General features: G+C 47.8%; 1 protein-coding gene across 1 annotated transcript; it reads left to right on the forward strand.

Annotated features, from left to right (window-relative positions):
- The first annotated feature begins 5853 nt into the window (after positions 1-5853).
- NME3 (NME/NM23 nucleoside diphosphate kinase 3) lies at positions 5854-17232 on the forward strand. The gene is made up of 5 exons (XM_040356637.1): positions 5854-5959; positions 7674-7804; positions 11001-11102; positions 14067-14179; positions 16677-17232. The coding sequence occupies exons 1-5, from the start codon at positions 5914-5916 to the stop codon at positions 16792-16794; spliced, it is 510 nt and encodes a 169-aa protein (XP_040212571.1). The 5' UTR covers positions 5854-5913; the 3' UTR covers positions 16795-17232.
- The last annotated feature ends 4400 nt before the right edge of the window (positions 17233-21632 follow it).

Below are 21632 nucleotides of genomic sequence, written 5' to 3' on the forward strand. Positions count from 1 at the left end.
TTTAAATATAGCTCGTCTTGCGAAATGCTCGTATACCGCGTTACTCACAAACCAAGGTATCACTGTGTGTGTATATGTATACAGTATGTGTGTGTATGTATATATATTGGGGAGAGAGAGCATCAAGCTAGCATATCACCACTGTAAGTACAGTATGTGCTTAGAGCAGACTTAAAGTGGATGTAAACCCAAATTTTTTTTTTTTTTTTTTTTGATGTCACAATGTAGAGTTTAACCCTTTCACGCCGACGCAACGCATATATGCGTCCTCGGCTTTCGGGGGTTATACCGGGATGATGCCTGCAGCCGTAGGCATCATCCGGGTACTGTTGTTTAGAGCCGGCGATCGGCTATCCAAACATAACAACCGATGCGGCTAAAAGCCGCTCGGTTGTTATGCCGGAGGAGCGGGAGGGGACATCCCCCCCCTCCCGCCGCCTCTCGCCGCTCTGACCGGGAGACCCGATCCTCCATCCGCCGCGTTCTGTGTCCAGGCGGAGACTCACACTAAGCCGTAAATGGCTTTGATTCAGTCTCCGCATTGAAACCATGGAATATAAAAGTGATCAAAATGGAAAAAAAAAAAAAAAACACAATTTAATATTATAAAAAAATAAATAAATAAATAAGAAAACAAAAAAAAAAATTTTTTAAAGCGCCCCCCTCCCCGCGAGCTTGCGCAGCAAAGAAAACGCATACGGAAGTCGTGCCCGCATATGAAAACAGTGTTCAAATCGCACATGTGAGGTATCGCCGCGATCGTCAGAGCGAGAGCAATAATTCTAGCACTAGACCTACTCTGTAACTCTAACCTGGTAACCGTAAAAAAAGTTTAAAGTGTCGCCTATGGAGATTTTTAGGTACCGTAGTTTGTCGCAATTCCACGAGTGCGTGCAATTATAAACCGTGAAATGCTTGGTATCTATTTACTCGGCGTAACATCATCTTTCACATTATGCAAAAAAAATGGGCTAATTTTATTTTTTCATTTTTTTAAAATTCATGAAAGTTAATTTTTCCCAAAAAGTTGTGTTTAAAACACCGCCGCACAAATACCGTGTGACATAAAATATTGCAAAAATCGCCATTTTATTCTCTAGATTCTCTGCTAAAAAAATATATATAATATTTGGGGGTTCTAAGTAATTTTCTAGCCAAAAATATGGATTTTAACTTGTAAACACCAAATGTCATACATAGGCGTAGGCATGAAAGGAATAAGATTCCCTATCATCTGTGCCCAGTCTTGCCACACAGAGTTAATCCAACGCTGAGCAATCCTCTTTTAATGTTCAGTGAAATACAACAGAATTCCAGATAAAAACTTGCCAAATTATAAAGTCCGTTTGTCTGTTCTTGCTTTGTGTTACAGGTTATTTACATATCCTGGTAATATACAATGAACTTTGGATCACCTCATATTATGATAAACATAACCTATGATAAACATGTCCAAGCTCTAGATATGTAAATAACCTGTTTATGAGACGAAGGAAATAAATAAATCGCCCTAAAATATCAGCTGCAAAAAACAGCATCATATATCGCCCCCCCCCCCCCCCCCCCCCCGATTTCTAAATATCGGCATCGGCCAGGGAAAAAAAAACATGTCGGTTGACCTCTAATATGGATGATATGGGAGAGATGGGTGAGAATATGGATGAGATGAGATTTGATGATATTGGATGGATGGGAGAGTATATGGATGAGATGAGATTTGATGATATTGGATGGATGGGAGAGTATATGGATGAGATGAGATTTGATGATATTGGATGGATGGGAGAGAATATGGATGAGATGAGATTTGATGATATTGGATGGATGGGAGAGAATATGGATGAGATGAGATTTGATGATATTGGATGGATGGGAGAGTATATGGATGAGATGAGATTTGATGATATTGGATGGATGGGAGAGAATATGGATGAGATGAGATTTGATGATATTGGATGGATGGGAGAGTATATGGATGAGATGAGATTTGATGATATTGGATGGTTGGGAGAGTATATGGATGAGATGAGATTTGATGATATTGGATGGTTGGGAGAGAATATGGATGAGATGGGATGGTTGGGAGAGTATATGGATGAGATGATATTGGATGGATGGGAGCTGGAGTTGGTGGGTGGGGCTGGGGGTGTGGCTGCCTCCTCCACAGACTCCTTTACTATTGCTGATCCCGAAGCTGAAGGAGATGAGAGACGAGGACACAGCAGCCCGGCCCACCCGCCTGGGTCTTCATCTGCAGGCATGAGGCATGCTGTGTAATTTCCTCTGCACACTGCCAATGCAAGAGTTCTAACCTGCCCTGTACCACCCCAGCCTGACCTGTGCCACCCTAACTTACCCTATACCTCCTTAACCTGCCATATACCACTCCATACTATCATTTACAGGGGCTGGTTTGGGGTGCGCCCTGTGACCGTGCGCTGCCGGCAGGGTGCTGGGCAGCCTAGACCGGAGGGGGGTGACACCATGTTTTATTGCACCAGGTGACGCCACTGGCCTTCCTTACATCTATGTCCCCATCAGAAGAGACCCTCCTTACATCAGTGTCCCCCAGCAGAGGAGACCCTCCTTACATCAGTGTCCCCCAGCAGAGGAGCCCCTCCTTACATCAGTGTCCCCCAGCAGAGGAGACCCTCCTTACATCAGTGTCCCCCAGCAGAGGAGACCCTCCTTACATCAGTGTCCCCCAGCAGAGGAGACCCTCCTTACATCAGTGTCCCCCAGCAGCAGAGCCCTCCTTACGTTTCTGTGTTCCCCATCAGAGGAGCCCTCCTTACATCTGTGTCCCCAGCAGCGGAGCCCCTCTTTACATCTATGTCCCCAGCAGCGGAGCCCCTCCTTACATCTGTGTCCCCAGCAGCAGAGCCCCTCCTTACATCTGTGTCCCCCAGCAGCGGAGCCCTCCTTTACATCAGTGTCCCCCAGCAGAGGAGACCCTCCTTACATCAGTGTCCCCCAGCAGAGGAGACCCTCCTTACATCAGTGTCCCCCAGCAGCAGAGCCCTCCTTACGTTTCTGTGTCCCCCATCAGAGGAGCCCTCCTTACATCTGTGTCCCCAGCAGCGGAGCCCCTCTTTACATCTATGTCCCCAGCAGCGGAGCCCCTCCTTACATCTGTGTCCCCCAGCAGCGGAGCCCTCCTTTACATCAGTGTCCCCCAGCAGCGGAGCCACTCTTTACATCTATGTCCCCAGCAGCGGAGCCCCTCCTTACATCTGTGTCCCCCAGCAGCAGAGCCCTCCTTTACATCAGTGTCCCCCAGCAGTGGAGCGCTCCTTTACATCAGTGTCCCCCAGCAGTGGAGCGCTCCTTTACATCAGTGTCCCCCAGCAGTGGAGCGCTCCTTTACATCAGTGTCCCCCAGCAGTGGAGCGCTCCTTTACATCAGTGTCCCCCAGCAGTGGAGCGCTCCTTTACATCAGTGTCCCCCAGCTGTGGAGCCCTCCTTTACATCAGTGTCCCTCAGCAGCAGAGCCCTCCTTTACATCAGTGTCCCCCAGCAGTGGAGCCCTCCTTTACATCAGTGTCCCTCAGCAGCAGAGCCCTCCTTTACATCAGTGTCCCCCAGCAGTGGAGCCCTCCTTTACATCAGTGTCCCTCAGCAGCAGAGCCCTTTTTTACATTAGAGTCCCTCAGCAGCAGAGCGCTCCTTTACATCTGTGTCCCCAGCAGCGGAGCCCTTCTTTACATCAGTGTCCCCCAGCAGTGGAGCCCTCCTTTACATCAGTGTCCCCCAGCAGTGGAGCCCTCCTTTACATCAGTGTCCCCCAGCAGTGGAGCCCTCCTTTACATCAGTGTCCCCCCCCAGCGGAGCCCTCCTTTACATCAGTGTCCCCCCAGCAGCAGAGCCCTCCTTTACATCAGTGTCCCCCAGCAGTGGAGCGCTCCTTTACATCAGTGTCCCCCAGCAGTGGAGCGCTCCTTTACATCAGTGTCCCCCAGCAGTGGAGCCCTCCTTTACATCAGTGTCCCCCCAGCACAGTGGAGCCCTCCTTTACATCAGTGTCCCTCAGCAGCAGAGCCCTTTTTTACATTAGAGTCCCTCAGCAGCAGAGCGCTCCTTTACATCTGTGTCCCCAGCAGCGGAGCCCTTCTTTACATCAGTGTCCCCCAGCAGTGGAGCCCTCCTTTACATCAGTGTCCCCCAGCAGTGGAGCCCTCCTTTACATCAGTGTCCCCCAGCAGTGGAGCCCTCCTTTACATCAGTGTCCCCCAGCAGTGGAGCCCTCCTTTACATCAGTATCCCCCCAGCAGCGGAGCCCTCCTTTACATCAGTGTCCCCCCAGCACAGTGGAGCCCTCCTTTACATCAGTGTCCCCCCAGCAGCGGAGCCCTTCTTTACATCAGTGTCCCCCAGCAGTGGAGTCCTTCTTTACATCAGTGTCCCCCCAGCAGCGGAGCCCTTCTTTACATCAGTGTCCCCCAGCAGTGGAGCCCTCCTTTACATCAGTGTCCCCCAGCAGTGGAGCCCTCCTTTACATCAGTGTCCCCCAGCAGTGGAGCCCTCCTTTACATCAGTGTCCCCCCAGCAGCGGAGCCCTTCTTTACATCAGTGTCCCCCCAGCAGCGGAGCCCTTCTTTACATCAGTGTCCCCCAGCAGTGGAGCCCTCCTTTACATCAGTGTCCCCCAGCAGTGGAGCCCTCCTTTACATCAGTGTCCCCCAGCAGTGGAGCCCTCCTTTACATCAGTATCCCCCCAGCAGCGGAGCCCTCCTTTACATCAGTGTCCCCCCAGCACAGTGGAGCCCTCCTTTACATCAGTGTCCCCCCAGCAGCGGAGCCCTTCTTTACATCAGTGTCCCCCAGCAGTGGAGCCCTTCTTTACATCAGTGTCCCCCCAGCAGCGGAGCCCTTCTTTACATCAGTGTCCCCCAGCAGCGGAGCCCTCCTTTACATCAGTGGAGCCCTTCTTTACATCAGTGTCCCCCAGCAGTGGAGCCCTCCTTTACACCAGTGTCCCCCAGCAGCGGAGCCCTCCTTTACATCAGTGGAGCCCTTCTTTACATCAGTGTCCCCCAGCAGTGGAGCCCTCCTTTACATCAGTGTTTCCCAGCAGCGGAGCCCTTCTTTACATCAGTGTCCCCCAGCAGCAGAGCCCTTCTTTACATCAGTGTCCCCCAGCAGTGAAGCCCTCCTTTACATCAGTGTTTCCCAGCAGCAGAGCCCTTCTTTACATCAGTGTCCCCCAGCAGCAGAGCCCTTCTTTACATCAGTGTCCCCCAGCACAGGGGAGCCCTTCTTTACATCAGTGTCCCCCCAGCAGCTACAGTTCCCAGGTTTCTCGTGTTTACAGTGGAGAGAGGCGGGGTCTTCGATTGATCCGTGCAGCCAATAGGCTTCAGTGTACAAGAGAATTGTCTAATTGTACACTAAAGAGAGAAGCCGATTGGCTGACCCTCCCTCTCTCAACTAAACACATGGTGAAAGAGTCCTTATGGCGTCGGCGGCCATCTTTTTGTAGCCCGCCGGCCGGTTTTGTCTAAAACATTCCCGATTTCCCGGGACAAAGGCAAAATCCCGGTAATTTAATCGGGACGAGGGTCCCAAAGCCGGGATTTTTCCGGGAGTGTTAGCAAGTATGTGGATAAATGAAATGGGATCATTTGGACTGGGATGTGGTCAGACATTAGCCGCTGCAGTTAGATTTTTGGACACAAGATGGCGCAGTGAAATAACTCCATCTACCCCAATGCAGGTAATTGTTAGAAGTAGCTGTGTGTACGGACAGTGTGTATATTTGGGTTGGATCGGTCCCGGTGTCTCCCCGCACTGTACATACAGACACGTATTAACCAGCTTTTTATAGAAATTTGGAGGGGTGGCTGCGTGCGCGTTCCCGAGTATGCCGGTTTGGGTGACGTGCGCGGCCCCGGCTCTTCCTCGCTCCTCTCGCCATGATCTGTTTGATGCTGACCATCTTCGCGCACATCTTCCCCTCAGGTAGGTGATGGGTGGGGGAGGGGACGGTGCTGGGTCCTCCTGAAGATGTGCAGTGCTGTTGCTGTGGGCCCCATGTGGCTCTCAGGTGTGGGTGGTGTTGCTTTTGTCGCCCATTGTACTGAGAACATGCAGCCAGTCCATACAAAGTGTAATAGGAAATGCTGGTGTGGTGACCCCCAATGTGCACAGGGAATCATGGGACATTTAGTATGAAGAGGGCGGGTCTGCTACTTTTTATCCAAACATTAGATGTGGGGAGTCAGCAATTTATTGGGGCAAACTTGTTCAAGAGGGTGAAGCTCCACTTTAAGGGGGGAGGGTAAAAGCACAGCTCCTCTGCCCATCTAAACTTAGTGTGGTCCTTATATACCTAATATACAGCTGTGACCGATCACTGTGATCAGATGTGCGGTCTCTATATACAGCTGTGACCGATCACTGTGATCAGATGTGCGGTCTCTATATACAGCTGTGACCGATCACTGTGATCAGATGTGCGGTCTCTATATACAGCTGTGATCAGATGTGCGGTCCCTATACATGTATATACTGTTGGGGTTATTGTGTAAGCTCAATGTTTTTTGACTGGCATTGTTTAAAACCTTTCTCAGTAAACATTGAGCTTACACAATACCTCTGCATGCTTTACATGAGTGTTGGTCCCATACAAATAGTGGTGTCACCAGTGACTGCATGTGATTTATATATATATATATATAGTAGGGTTGTACCGATACTAGTATCGGGACCGATTCCGAGTATTTTGCGGGAGTACTTGTACTCCCGCAAATGCCTCATCCGATACCCGTCGCGCCGCATCCCCGCTGCCGCGCCGCCGCTTGGTTAATACGGGCGGGGAACATTACAGCTTTCATTTGAATAGCTGTAGTGTTTCCCGCAGCGCCGCGTATAGACACTCCCCCTTGCTCGGGTGAACTGTCCAATCCCGAGCAAGGGGGAGTGTCTATATGCGGCGCGAAACACTACAGCTATTCAAATGAAAGCTGTAATGTTCCCCGCCCGTATTAACCAAGCGGCGGCGCGGCAGCATGTAGGTAAGGGGGACATGGCTGCATATATGGGGGGGACATGGCTGCATATATGGGGGGGGACATGGCTGCATATATGGGGGGGACATGGCTGCATATATGGGGGGGACATGGCTGCATATATGGGGGGGGACATGGCTGCATATATGGGGGGGACATGGCTGCATATATGGGGGGGGACATGGCTGCATATATGGGGGGGACATGGCTGCATATATGGGGGGGACATGGCTGCATATATGGGGGGGACATGGCTGCATATATGGGGGGGGACATGGCTGCATATATGGGGGGGACATGGCTGCATATATGGGGGGGACATGGCTGCATATATGGGGGGGTACATGGCTGCATATATGGGGGGGGACATGGCTGCATATATGGGGGGGACATGGCTGCATATATGGGGGGGACATGGCTGCATTTGGGGACACATTTAAAAAAAAAAAGTATCGGTATTCGGTATCGGCGAGTACATGAAAAAAAGTATCTGTACTTGTACTCAGTCCTAAAAAAGTGGTATCGGGACAACCCTAATATATATCTGTGTGACATTTTATTATTCACCTTCTTTTTTTGATGGGTTTAGTTTTGAATGCTGTAGAATGGTAGGACATGTACAACAATTAGGACTGGACATTCTTCCCTGTCTGCTCTCTCTCCAGCATGGACGGGGGTTAATGAGCGCACATTTTTGGCCATAAAGCCGGATGGGTGTCAGCGGCGTCTGGTCGGAGAGATCATCCGGCGATTCGAGAAGAAGGGCTTCAAACTGGTGGCCATGAAGATGATGCGGGTGAGTCACTGAAATAAAAAGAGACATTTACCAAAGTGACACAAAGAACTGTTAATGTTCCCATCCAACCAATCGGGTTCCAGATTTAATGGTTCCAAAGCTAGAGTGATGGTGAGAGGTAAGGGGGTCGCCATGACATTGCCAACATCAGTTTGTGAATAGATGCCGGTGACATGTCCTTAAGGTTCCCCTAACGTGAAAGTTCCTTCAAGGACTGCGCAGGCGCAAACTTGCCGACGGAAATCTCCGAACTTTGCCCGGCATCCAGGCTCATTCTTTAACATCCCCGTGGATTGGAGGATGTTAAAAAAAGAGCCAGGAGGCCGAGCGAGCGGAGCGAGCCGTCCGAGCGAAGCGATGACGTGAGGCCGACTGGCCACTTTCCTCAAAATCCACGTCGCCCTGGATGCCGGCCGAGGTTCGGAGATTTCCATCGGCAAGTTTGCGCCTGCGCAGTCCTTAAAGGAACTTTCTTGTTAGCCGGAACCATATCAGCAGATCAGATTGCGCCTGCACAGGAACTTTCACGTTAGCCGGAACCATATCGGCAGATCACCGGCAGCCCCTTTTTAGAAATTAATTTTGATGAATCTCAGTGTACTCCTCATGCCTGGTCAGACACTGAATCTCGGTGCACTCCTCATGCCTGGTCAGACACTGAATCTCGGTGCACTCCTCATGCCTGGTCAGACACTGAATCTCGGTAACCCGACCTAGCAAACCAGCTTACAAATTAGAAATCTATGCAAAATATTTGGGGTGATAAACGCAGGGTCGGGGAATTTTATATTTTTGTTCCATTTCACTTTCTTTTAACCCCCGGACCATATTGCTGGTCAAAGACCAGAGCACTTTTTGCGATTTGGCACTGCGTCGCTTTAACTGACAATTTCGTGGTCGTGCGAGGTGGCTTCCAAATAAAATTGGCGTCCTTTTTTTCCCACAAATAGAGCTTTCTTTTGGTGGTATTTGATCACCTCTGCGGTTTTTAGTTTTTGCGCTATAAACAAAAATAGAGCGACAATTTTGAAAAAAATTCAATATTTTTTACTTTTTTTTAAAGCGGGAGTTCACCCATTTATTAAATTTTTTTTTTCTCCCCTTAGATTCCTGCTCGTTCGGTCTAGGGGAATCGGCTATTTGTATTAAAATATGAGCAGTACTTACCCGTTTTCGAGATGCATCTTCTTCCGTCGCTTCCGGGTATGGGTCTTCGGGAGCGGGCGTTCCTTCTTGATTGACAGTCTTCCGAGAGGCTTCCGACGGTCGCATCCATCGCGTCACTCGTAGCCGAAAGAAGCCGAACGTCGGTGCGGCTCTATACTGCGCCTGCGCACCGACGTTCGGCTTCTTTCAGAAAATCGTGACGCGATGGATGCGACCGTCGGAAGCCTCTCGGAAGACTGTCAATCAAGAAGGAACGCCCATTCCCGCAGCCCATACCCGGAAGCGACGGAGAGGATGCATCTTGTAAACGGGTAAGTACTGCACATATTTTAAAACAAATAGCCGATTCCCCTAGAGAAAACAAGCAGGAATCTAAGGGGAAAAAGTGCCCTCTAAGGGTGAACCCCCGCTTTAATAATGAATATCCCCCAAAAATATCAAAAAAATATGTTTTTCCTCAGTTTAGGCCGATACGTATTCTTCTACCTATTTTTGGTAAAAAAAATCACAATAATCGTTTATCGGTTGGTTTGCACAAAATTTATAGCGTTTACAAAATAGGGGATAGTTTTATTGCATTTTTATTTTTTTACTACTAATGGCGGCGATCATCAATTTTTGTTGTGACTGCGACATTATGGCGGACAATTTTGACACATTTTTGGGACCATTGTCATTTTCACAGCAAAAAATGCATTTAAATTGCATTGTTTATTGTGAAAATGACAGTTGCAGTTTGGGAGTTAACCACAGGGGGCGCTGAAGGAGTTAGGGTTCACCTAGTGTGTGTTTACAACTGTAGGGGGGTGTGGCTGTAGGTCTGACGTCATTGATCGTGTCTCCCTATAAAAGGGATGACATGATCGATGCAGCCGCCACAGTGAAGCACGGGGAAGCCGTGTTTACATACAGCTCTCCCCGTTCTTCAGCTCCGGGGAGCGATCGCGAGGGGGCGACTAGAAACGAATAGCCGCCCCCTCATCCCGGATCACTCCCACGGAAGAACCGACCGCCGCATGTACCGGGGGGGGGGGGGGGGGGTTCCCATTCGGACCCTCGACTCGCGGAAAGGCGGGGACTTACATGTACACCCATATGCCTGTACGTGCCATTCTGTGGACGTACATATACATGTGGCGGTCGTTAAGTGGTTAATGTATGCACACTAAACAAAACATATTAAATGTGTGTAAATAACATAAATACTAGCTAAGCCCAAATATTTGCTAAACGTGATGATGGACAACGTAAAAGATTTTCTTTGTGTGTAAATAACAACAAATCTATGGTGAACACAATAATCAGAAAAGTGAATCAAATGATCATTGAATAGTCACTGAAATGAATTATAATGTATAGACACAGTCCAAAATAAATTCTGTGACAGCCGTCGCCATAAGATCATCAATAGGTATCCAAAGATTGGGAATTCCCAGGTCGATGTAAAAAGATGATCGCAGACTTTAACCGGTCTATATGCGAGCAAGATGGTATGCTATTCAGAGATGTCACCGGGGAGTGCCTTCACCTTTGGGATGTGGGGGTAAAGACATGAATACTCTTACCCTCCTGTATGGATCCAACTCAACCTACAGTGGATCTCTTGCGCTTGTATCCCAACGGCGTCTCCTCCAAGATTGGTGACTCCACAGCCTGGACCCAATATGACATGGTTGTGTAGGCGGAGTCCCGTGTGGCCATGGTGTTTTGTAATTGTGACGGCGGGTTTGGGGAGAAGATCCCCTGATCACTGTCACGGGGAGAGGGAGGCAGAAGCCTTCGATCACTGCAGGTAATCACTGGCTGTGGACGATGTTTAGAAAGGTGAACTTATTTTTTAAATGCTTGCATTACAAAAGTTATACATTTCTTGAGGTATTAATGAATTCAAAACTGTATTAGTCTGTGTCTGCTTTGAGTTCAGGTTTAGGAAACCTGGGTGCAATCAGCAACGTGTCAGACTTGTTGGCTGCCTGTCTATCCCTGGCTATGTAAAATTTGTATCTATGACTTTTATTTCTTCACACAGGCATCGGAGGCTCTGTTGAAGGAGCATTACTTTGACCTTCGAGACCGTCCATTCTACCAGCGTCTGGTAAAATATATGGGCTCTGGACCGGTGATTGCCATGGTGAGAACTAAAGAACCCCATTAGTGTACCTTTGCACCTTAGTTTGCCATCATCTTGGTGTCTTTTATTCAATAGGAAATTAGATTTTTGCTTAAAAAAAAAAAAAAGATTTCTGTGGATTTTTTTTTCAAAAATTCTGAGCTTTCTTGTATTATTTTAGGGAGTCTTCCCATTTTCCTTATTGTGTACTACAAAACAGGTACTATGTATGATGTGGAGATGAGGAGAGGGGTGAGATTTTGTAGTTTTACCAACGGATAACTGGGCAGGGCTGACAATTTCTTACAATTTCAATTCGGAAAAAGAGAGGAGCGGAGCGGAGTATACTTCTCGCAGTTCAACTTGTCTGTACTTGCAGGGTCTGTAAAGTTATAAAACATGGATAAATCTGCATTATTGGTCAGATGTACGAATGTTTTTTTTAATTATTTTGCCATGACATACACTTTAAATATGACATTTTCATGCTAAATTGAATCTTTTATTATGAGCAATAAATACAGGGTCCCACTCCCATTCCTTGCTCAAACCGTTACCTGGCATAGTATTATAAACAAATACATACAATGCCTTGCGAAAGTATTCGGCCCCCTTGAACTTTGCGACCTTTTGCCACATTTCAGGCTTCAAACATAAAGATATAAAACTGTCATTTTTTTTGAAGAATCAACAAGTGGGACACAATCATGAAGTGGAACGAAATTTATTGGATATTTCAAACTTTTTTAACAAATAAAAAACTGAAAAATTGGGCGTGCAAAATTATTCAGCCCCCTTAAGTTAATACTTTGTAGCGCCACCTTTTGCTGCGATTACAGCTGTATGTCGCTTGGGGTATGTCTCTATCAGTTTTGCACATCGAGAAACCGCTCAAGCTCAGTGAGGTTGGATGGAGAGCGTTTGTGAACAGCAGTTTTCAGTTCTTTCCACAGATTCTCGATTGGATTCAGGTCTAGACTTTGACTTGGCCATTCTAACACCTGGATATGTTTATTTGTGAACCATTCCATTGTAGATTTTGCTTTATGTTTTGGATCATTGTCTCCGTCCCAGTCTCAGGTCTTTTGCAGACTCCATCAGGTTTTCTTCCAGAATGGTCCTGTATTTGGCTCCATCCATCTTCCCATCAATTTTAACCATCTTCCCTGTCCCTGCTAAAGAAAAGCAGGCCCAAACCATGATGCTGCCACCACCATGTTTCACAGTGGGGATGGTGTGCTCACGGTGATGAGCTGTGTTGCTTTTACGCCAAACATAACGCTTTGCATTGTTGCCAAAAAGTTTGATTTTGGTTTCATCTGACCAGAGCGCCTTCTTCCACATGTTTGGTGTGTCTCCCAGGTGGCTTGTAGCAAACTTTAAACAACACTTTTTATGGATATCTTTAAGAAATGGCTTTCTTCTTGCCACTCTTCTATAAAGGCCAGATTTGTGCAGTATACGACTGATTGTTGTCCTATGGACAGAGTCTCCCACCTCAGCTGTAGATCTCTGCAGTTCATCCAGAGTGATCATGGGCCTCTTGGCTGCATCTCTGAGCAGTCTTCTTCTTGTATGAGCTGAAAGTTTAGAGGGACGGCCAGGTCTTCGTAGATTTGCAGTGGTCTGATACTCCTTCCATTTCAATATTATCGCTTGCACAGTGCTCCTTGGGATGTTTAAAGCTTGGGAAATCTTTTTGTATCCAAATCTGGCTTTAAACTTCTCCACAACAGTATCTCGGACCTGCCTGGTGTGTTCCTTGTTCTTCATGATGCTCTCTGCTTTAAACGGACCTCTGAGACTATCACAGTGCAGGTGCATTTATACGGAGACTTGATTACACACAGGTGGATTCTATTTATCATCATTAGTCATTTAGGTCAACATTGGATCATTCAGAGATCCTCGCTGAACTTCTGGAGAGAGTTTGCTGCACTGAAAGTAAAGGGGCTGAATAATTTTGCACGCCCAATTTTTCAGTTTTTTATTTGTTAAAAAAGTTTGAAATATCCAATAAATTTCGTTCCACTTCATGATTGTGTCCCACTTGTTGTTGATTCTTCAAAAAAAAATAGTTTTATATCTTTATGTATTTGAAGCCTGAAATGTGGCAAAAGGTCGCAAAGTTCAAGGGGGCCGAATAGTCACTCAAGGCACTGTAAATGCTGGTGCTTCCTGAGCCCCCCACACGCACACAATAGCGACATTAAAGAGGATGTCCGCTGAATTTTTTTTATTAAAAGCCAGCAGCTACAAATACTGCAGCTGCTGACTTTTAATATTAGGACACTTACCTGTCCTGGAGTCCAGCGCCGTCTGCAGCAGAGGACGAGCGATCGCTCGTCACTCTGCCCTCCCCCCCCGCCATCCTCGATGAGGGAACCAGGAAGTGAAGCGCTCCGGCTTAACTGCCCGGTTCCCTGCGGCGCATGCACGAGTCGCGCTACGCCTGCCGATTGGCTCCCGCTTTGTACTGGGAGCTGAGTGTTCCCAGAACACAACGGGGGGTTAGGGGGAGGTGACGTCATGCCCGCAGTCTGCCCGAGACTGTGTGGCCGGAAGTGGGTGCAATACCTGTCTTTAGACAGGTATCTGCACCCCCCCTCCCCCCTGAAAGGTGTCAAATGTGACACCGGAAGGGGGGGAGGGTTCCGATCAGCGGGAGTTCCACTTTAGGGTGGAGCTCCGCTTTAAGCTGCTTTTCAGCTTCTATAATACGCTGTCAGATATTCCAGAGCCGTTCAAATTGTATTCACATTCATCAAAGTGTCTGCAAGCACATAAGATCTCTAAAGGGGTTAATGGAGTGTAATAAGTATGCGCCGATGCCGAGTAGGGCCGAAACAATAATAATTAATTTCATAATCGATTAATCGGCCAGTAAATTCTTTTTCATCCATTTTGAAACTCACCAGGTATACAAAGCACGATGTAGTTTTATATTACGTTTGGATGTTTAATAATGCATTTTGGTTTCTGCAGGTCTGGCAGGGGCTGGATGTAGTGAAGACTGCGCGTGTCATGATGGGGGAGACCAACCCAGCTGATTCCCTGCCTGGTACCATCCGAGGGGATTTCTGTATAGATGTCAGCAGGTAAGCTACCTTAAGGGAAGTCCTCCTATATTTTTAGGACCCTCACAGAGGGGTTCCTGGCTTTACACAGCTTCTGAGTTTTCTCAAGAATGCAATAGTTCTGTATGGGAAGCACTCTGTTTCACTGATCAGTTTCCAGTCTGTTACTATAAGTGTCAGTGAGATATAGACCTGCTTCTGTTTACTGGAGGGGGGTGAATTCCTCCATGCAGAAATTGCCCTTTGATAGAATAGGGATTTTATCCTCCCTTTTTTTTTTTTTTTTTATTATTATTATTCAAAATCCAATGCTTTTGAATTTTGTATTTGTATTTGTTGTACAGCTGTGTAATGCCCGCGTACACACGATCGGTTAAACCAGGGGTCTCCATACTTTTCAAGCAAAGGGACAGTTTACTGTCTTTGAGACTTTAGGGGGGCCGGATTCTGATCAATGGGGGTAGAAAAAGCCCCAGGGCCGAACATCAGTTAGAATAAACATGGCCCCAGTGTTGGTGGGCAGTAGGAGGAGGAATAGTGCTCCATCATTGCTGTTAGTGGAAGAAAGAGAGCCCCATTGTTGGTGTCATTGGGAGGAATAGGGCCTCATATCATTGGGAGCAATGGCCAAGGGCCAGATAAAGGCTAGCAAAGGGCCACATCCGGCCCTCAGGCCGCAGTTTGGAGACCCCTGGGTTAAACCGATGAGACTGGTCTGATGGACCGTTTTCATCGGTCCAAACCGATCGTGTGTGGGCGCCATCGGTTATTTAACCATAGGTTAAAAAAAAGCCAACTTGTTTTAAATGTAACCGATGGATTCCTAACCGATGGGAAAAAAACGATCGTTAGTAGGCATGCTCAGAATCAAGTCGACGCATGCTTGGAAGCTTTGAACTTCCTTTTTTTTCAGCACGTCTTTGTGTTTTACGTCACTGCGTTCTGACACGATCGTTTTTTTTAACCGATGGTGTGTAGGCGCGACGGACCATCAGTCAGCCTCATCGGTTAACCGATGAACGGTCCATCGGGCCGTTCTCATTGGATGGACTGATCGTGGCATAACTCCCAGCATTCCTAAATTCAAGATTAGTACACATGGAAACTATGTCCAGCTTCATTTCGGCTGTACCCATGTCCATCCAAACGGCACTCATGTCCGTTTACTGCAAGCCATTGCTTTGCCATTATATCCCACTCATGTTGGCATGTATTGTGTAGAAATGGCTTCCTCACAATGATAAACTGAAAGCTAATTTAGGATAGGACATCAAAAATGTACTTGGAGTGGACGCTGCCGTTCTCTGACTGCCTGATGACTGCTTTCCATTAGTACTGTAAGTCTGAGTACTGGAAAATCCATCTGTTGTCTCTTTGATTGTACTTCCTTCCACCATAGTTTACATACATTGGAAACTCAGTTCAGGGCTGTGTTTTTCTATAAGGGATTATTGGGCCAGAACTTTGGGTGGCAGGGTTAATGGGGGCAGCACCGAGCCTACGATGACTTTTACTCTTTTTGTCCACTTCTGGACATTTGTGGAGAAAACTGTAGAGTGAAGAGGATGAAGGAGATGTTGATTGCCCTTGACACATCTTGTTTTGTAGTGAAGGGGATATCACCGCTCTAGGTGGGTCAAACACAGGTGAAAACCTCTCCTCCAGTTTAGAGGTGCTGGCAATGCATGTAGAAACAAAACAGGAAGAAGTTCTGGACAGCCGCACTCCAAAAATTTTTTTGCCTTTTAATCAAAAAATTAAATCAAAAATACATGCCACAGCAGAACGGACAGAAGAGCTAATTTCGATTAATTATAACGCACATACAGATCCAACTACTTTTAGCTGATCTCCTCGCAGGCTGATTCCCAGTGCAGCTTCCAACCACTGGAAAAATGGATAGCAGGATACAAAAAACACACAAAGGCAGCGTCCGATGGGAATAGCATTAAAACTTTTATGGTCTTCAAGTAGGTAACAAAATAAATATTGCACTGGAGATAAAATCGATGTAGCTACATAAACTGTAAAAATGGTGCGAGTAATACCAAACGGTAGCAAAAGCAGTCATAAAAACATGTAGCTAAGTATGATACTGGTATAAAAATGTGCACAACGATACCACTGCTGAATCCAGATGAGGAGGGGTTAACATCAGTCTGTCGGCATGGTGATAGTTCCCTTCATGGGACATCTAAACTCCCAGTGGATGGCTGTAGAATCCCAGGTTGATAGAGGGAAGTGTAACAGCCCTTGCGTGTGGCAGATAGTAAGGTCCCGCCGGCATGCAGATATAAAGGCACAGCAAGGGAGCCCTTCAGATGGACACGGCAAGCCCCGCCGGTGTCCATGATGTCACCGGATCTCCGACGGAAGTCCCTGAAGGCCCGGAAACTGGTGGAGAGGTGAGTACCAATCAAAAGATATTTGATCGATCAAAAAAATGTAAGATTAATCGAGAAATTAATAGTTAATTTCCACAGCCCTACTTGAAATCCTCGTTTCGTTCTTCTTTCAGGAATGTCATACACGGCAGCGACTCCACAGAGAGTGCGCAGCGCGAGATCGCCCTGTGGTTTAAGGATGACGAGCTGGTCTGCTGGGATCACAGCGCTGAGAGCTGGATCTATGAGTAATCTTTTAAGGAACAGAGAAATTGGAGTACCAGGTGGATTGTTCTCATTAGAAATAACACAAAAAAAAAGTGGAAAAACTTGAATGTAAGGCAAAGTTAAGGGGGTTACAATTTGTAAATTTGGTTCCTGAGGGGCGTCTGCAAGCACTTAAACTTTCCGTCCAATCAGAATTTATCCAAGGTAGGAAATTGTTGCCACTATTGTACCTCTAGCTCTCATAATACAGAGATTAACCCTTTCTTGTAAAAGATAAAAAAAATAATTGTTGCATGGTGCAAAGACACACTACATGGCACTGTTACTGCACTGGCATTAATAAAATTTACAGGGGTTAGTCCTGCTGATTGCCCCCCCACTTACTCCAATAGTAGTGACTTGTTAGCAATATGAATAAAAGGAAAATCGGCACAGCTTTAACCTTTTGTGACCTTCACATAATACTGTGGTTTTCTTTAAATAGGGAAACTGGGGGGTCTTAAAAAGTCTGTGCTTCAATGAGATCTGAAAACTTGAATGTATTTGTTAAGTGCTTTTGAAACCACAGACCCTTGTATGAGATTTATGTCTGATGAACTTGTGATAGCCCAGCCGGCTGGGACTTGTAGGTCCATGTGTTGCCCCATTGACCAAATTATCATGAAGCTACTGCTATATCTGTGAAAGCAGATTTGTAGAAAAATAACACGTCTATCCATCTACACTTCTCGCTCCTGTTAAGGCGGCCATACACGGTTCGAATTTCAAAAGCATTGTCTCGTATCAAAGAATTTTTGTACGAATTTCGCACCGTTAGTGGGCTGCAGCAACAGCCGATTTTCGTATAGCAATCAAATTCGAGAAATCCGATATGTTGGACATTTTTTGAAAAACGAACGATTTTCTGATCAATGATGGGAGAATCGTGCGAGAAATGTAATAGAAAAAAAAAAAACGCATGTGCAAGAAAAGAATATTCTCGGAGAGAAACGAATATTCCCGGCATCATGAATATTTTTTCGGCCGAATGTTGAAAATCAATGGTGGCATCATCGGATCACAAAAAAAAACGAACTTTCTGATTTTGAAAAGAAAATTCATTCGAAATTCGACCGTGTATGGCCTGCTTAAAGAGGAGTTCCACCCAAATTTGAACTTCCGCTTATCCCACTCCTCACCCCCTTACATGCCACATTTGGCATGTAATTTTTTGGGGGGGGGGGAGTGGGGGCTTCAGGAAGAGTGGGACTTCCTGTTCCACTTCTTCCTTCCTGTAGGCGACTAAGCTTAATCGCCTACAGGAAGGGGCTGCTGTAGGCGATCGCCTAGGACACGTCACAGGTCCTAGGCGATCTCCTGGCCAATTACACGGCGCAGCGCCGGGCCGCGCCGCTCGCGCATGCGCAGTGGGTGCCCGACCGTGAAGCCGAAAGCTGTCACGGCCGGGTGCCCACACTGAGAATGAAGACGCCGGCCGGGGAGAGGAGCGGAGCCCCGGCCGGCGCGTCGCTGGAGCAGGTAAGTGTCTGTTTATTAAAAGCCAGCAGCTACACTTTTTGTAGCTGCTGACTTTTAATAAACATACAAATTGGCTGGAACTCCCCTTTAAGACTCGGTTCACACCTAATATGGATGCGGCTCCCAGCAGGGGTCTGGTGTGTCCTTGTTCACTGTATCGGGTCCGATCTTTAGCCCAATACACACACACACTATCTGTGATCCGGCCCAGAGGTGCCGCCCTGTAGCAGTAAAACTTCTATAGAGTGGAACTTAAATAGTTAAAGGGGTTGTAAAGGTTCAGTTTTTATTTTCTAAATAGGTTACTTTAAGCTAGTGCATTGGTGGTTCACTTACCTTTTCCTTCCATTTCCCTTCTAAATGTTTTTTTTTTCTTTTTTGTTTTCTTTGTCTGAATTTCTCACTTCCTGTTCCTCCTCAGTAAGGTGTTCAGTAAGCAGTTCTAAATGACTTTCCATTGCTTTCTGTCATGGACCTTGAGATATTAAAGTGTTTCTACTTGACATCTGTTACACAGGAGAGGGACATTCAATGCAAGGCTTTTGAAATGCTAAGTGGAACCAGCTTGCGAAATACCTTTTATTGTGTTCTGCAGGTTAAGAGCGGGTGTCGGAGTCAGTCCGTCTAGCTAGAACCGGGTTATTGTGTACATTGATTACCCCCTGGGGCTTCTGTCTCAATACACAAGTCTTTCTATCCAAGCTATTGGACCAATCCCTGTTGACAATTTCAAGTCCTCATTTGCATGGTCAAGGGGGACCTGAGTGAAGACTGCATATACTTTACAATTGACCAATAGGAAAGCGGTTGTTGGGAGTGGGATGTTCCAAATTCTGTATAAAAGTGTGCTGTGTAATTGAAAATAAAGAGTCCTGTTGGAACTTACATACAGCCTGCCTGGTGTTTGTTCCTAATGGGTCTGAACGGCACATAGCTGTAGTTCGGACCCCGGAACCTTGGATGACTGGACCATCAGACGTTGCAATCTGCAAGCTGACTCACTGGTAGCAGAGGAGTGTCGGGAGAGCAGGACCTGGGCGAGGAAGGATCTCGTCACATTGGTTGGCAGCGGTGGGATTTGCTCTCCAGTTACTGGGACAACTCCAAACCACCACCATGAATGACCAGCTATGCAGCCTGGAGGAGAACCATGCTAAAAGACTTGCTTGAGAGCCGTGGAGGGACCGGTGGGAAGAACAAGGCCACCCTGATCATTGCGCTAGCCGAGATGGATCAGAGGGATGGTGATGCAGGACCCCGGTCAGTTGAAGACTTGTTCCAGCAGCGAGTTCAACAGCGGTTGGCATTATATGGTGCGAACCCATCAGAGACCGCCATACAGAATACCATTAGAGACCTCCAGCGGCAGGATGAGAGAGTACGAGAGCGACAACAGAGAGAACGAGAGCGGCAACAGGAGCTGAGAATTGCAGAAATACGGCGATCGGTGACAACGCCTAAAGAAGCAGCACCAAATGAAAGAAGAGGAGAGGTACAGATATCAGTAACCATGGAAGAGGAATTCAGAAGGAGGTTGCGAGAGAAGCAGATACAGCGCAGAGGACCAGTATCAGAGGAGGTCCTGCTTGGATGGTCTGATTCGATCCGCTGCGAACTCTGGAAAGAAGCGCTAGCCCGCGAGCAGCGACACCAGGGAAAAGCTCTCCCCTCCATCCATGTAAGGTACTGGTCACAGTATGAAGTACGGATGCTGTTATTGGGGGAACAACCAAAGCAGGAGTGGACAGCAGAGTTAAGCAGGCTGATCCGGGAAGAGATGCGGTTGGACGAGAGCTACAGAGCCCTCCGGTGGTATGTAGTCCAAGAGTGCCCGTGGTCAGCGGATGACAGCCCCACGGAAGGCTTTGACTATGATGGCCTGGGATTGTTGTATTGGAGGATGTCCAGGGATCCCAACTTTGGGAGCGATCGGGAGTGGCGTTGGGAGGAAATAATGGAGCACAGAGAGCGAAGACTGAATGTCCCGGAAGTGCACTGGTTACAGGAAGATTTGGAATTCCTGGCCGCTCAGGAATGGGAACTGGAAATCGCCTACAAACAGCTGCTAGACTCCGCTCAGCAGCAGGGTGAGGTTCCCTTTACCTGGGACTATGAGGAAATATCAGCTGACAGTGATGAAATCCTGGCTGATGAATCAGCAGTGGAAAATCGGGAGCTTGCCATTCCCAAAGCTGAAGTGCTGACCGCAGGGCCGAGCTCTGCTAACCTCTGCTCAGTGCCCATAGCATCTTCTGGGTTCCATGGACAGGAGATGGTGAACCTCTATCCCCAGACACCAGTTGTAGAGACAGGGGATTTGATAGACTTTTCTGCTGAGGAAGAACAACCTGGGGAGCCTCCAACAGAAGAGCTGGTATCAGGGCCAAACTTCACTGTGCTCTGCCCAGCACCAAGTACAGTATTTGTGGAGTTACAAGGAACTTCCCCAGCTGAAGCGCTGGTCACCGGACAGAGGGATCAAGACCTCTGCCCCACCCCTGTGGCAGTTCCGGAGGCTCAGGGTGAGAAGATGGCGATCACTCCCCAGCCACAGATTACAGAGTGTATGGACTGTTCAGAGGATGTTATGGATTATGCACCCCCAGCAGAAGTGCTGGCAACAGGGCAGAATGCTAGCCATCTCTGCCCAGTACTGGGACCAACTGTGGAGTTCCAGGGAGCCGGGGCGGTTGGCCCCCCTCCCCAGCAACAAGCTGAGGTGGTAAAGCTCGTACTCCCAGCTGAATCACTGGCAGCAGGACAGGATGCTACTGGCGGCTGCACCCCACTACAGCTTGAGCGGATATCGGTGGATGGGACTGTGGTCTCCACTCACAGCAACCCAGCGGAAGAGCTGGCAACAGAGCAGAGTGCCCCAGGCCTCTGCTCTCAACTAACAGGAGAGGGGGTTCCTGTGGTAGTGGATGGGACTCCGATCTCCATGGACACAACCCCAGAACATGGTGCGGCACTGAGACAGGAGGATGTCGGCTTTGCTTTGCAAGCACTGGGGGATTTTTACCTAGCATCAGTGGATGGGACTGCAGTCTCCACTGGTATACCCCAGGAATGGTGGCCAGTTGGCCCAGATTACCAACGGCATGATGAACTGAGCCCAGCCACCCTGTCTTCTCTCCAGCGGCTGAAAGGACTCCAGGGAGAAGGGCCAGTCCAGGCCTCTCCCCAGCGGCAGGCGTGTTCTCTGAGAGAGGCAGAGATTGGCTGGGTGAGTAATGCTCTGTTTGGGACAAGTTATCTGGGGTACTGGGGGGGTACCGGAATTGGGGTCTCTCCCAGTGTTAGTCTCCTGCCAAAGGGGGTGATGTGTGACAGACCTAGCCGGG

This window comes from Rana temporaria, chromosome 6 (genome assembly GCF_905171775.1).
Source record: "Rana temporaria chromosome 6, aRanTem1.1, whole genome shotgun sequence".
In the NCBI taxonomy this organism is placed as follows: domain Eukaryota; kingdom Metazoa; phylum Chordata; class Amphibia; order Anura; family Ranidae; genus Rana; species Rana temporaria.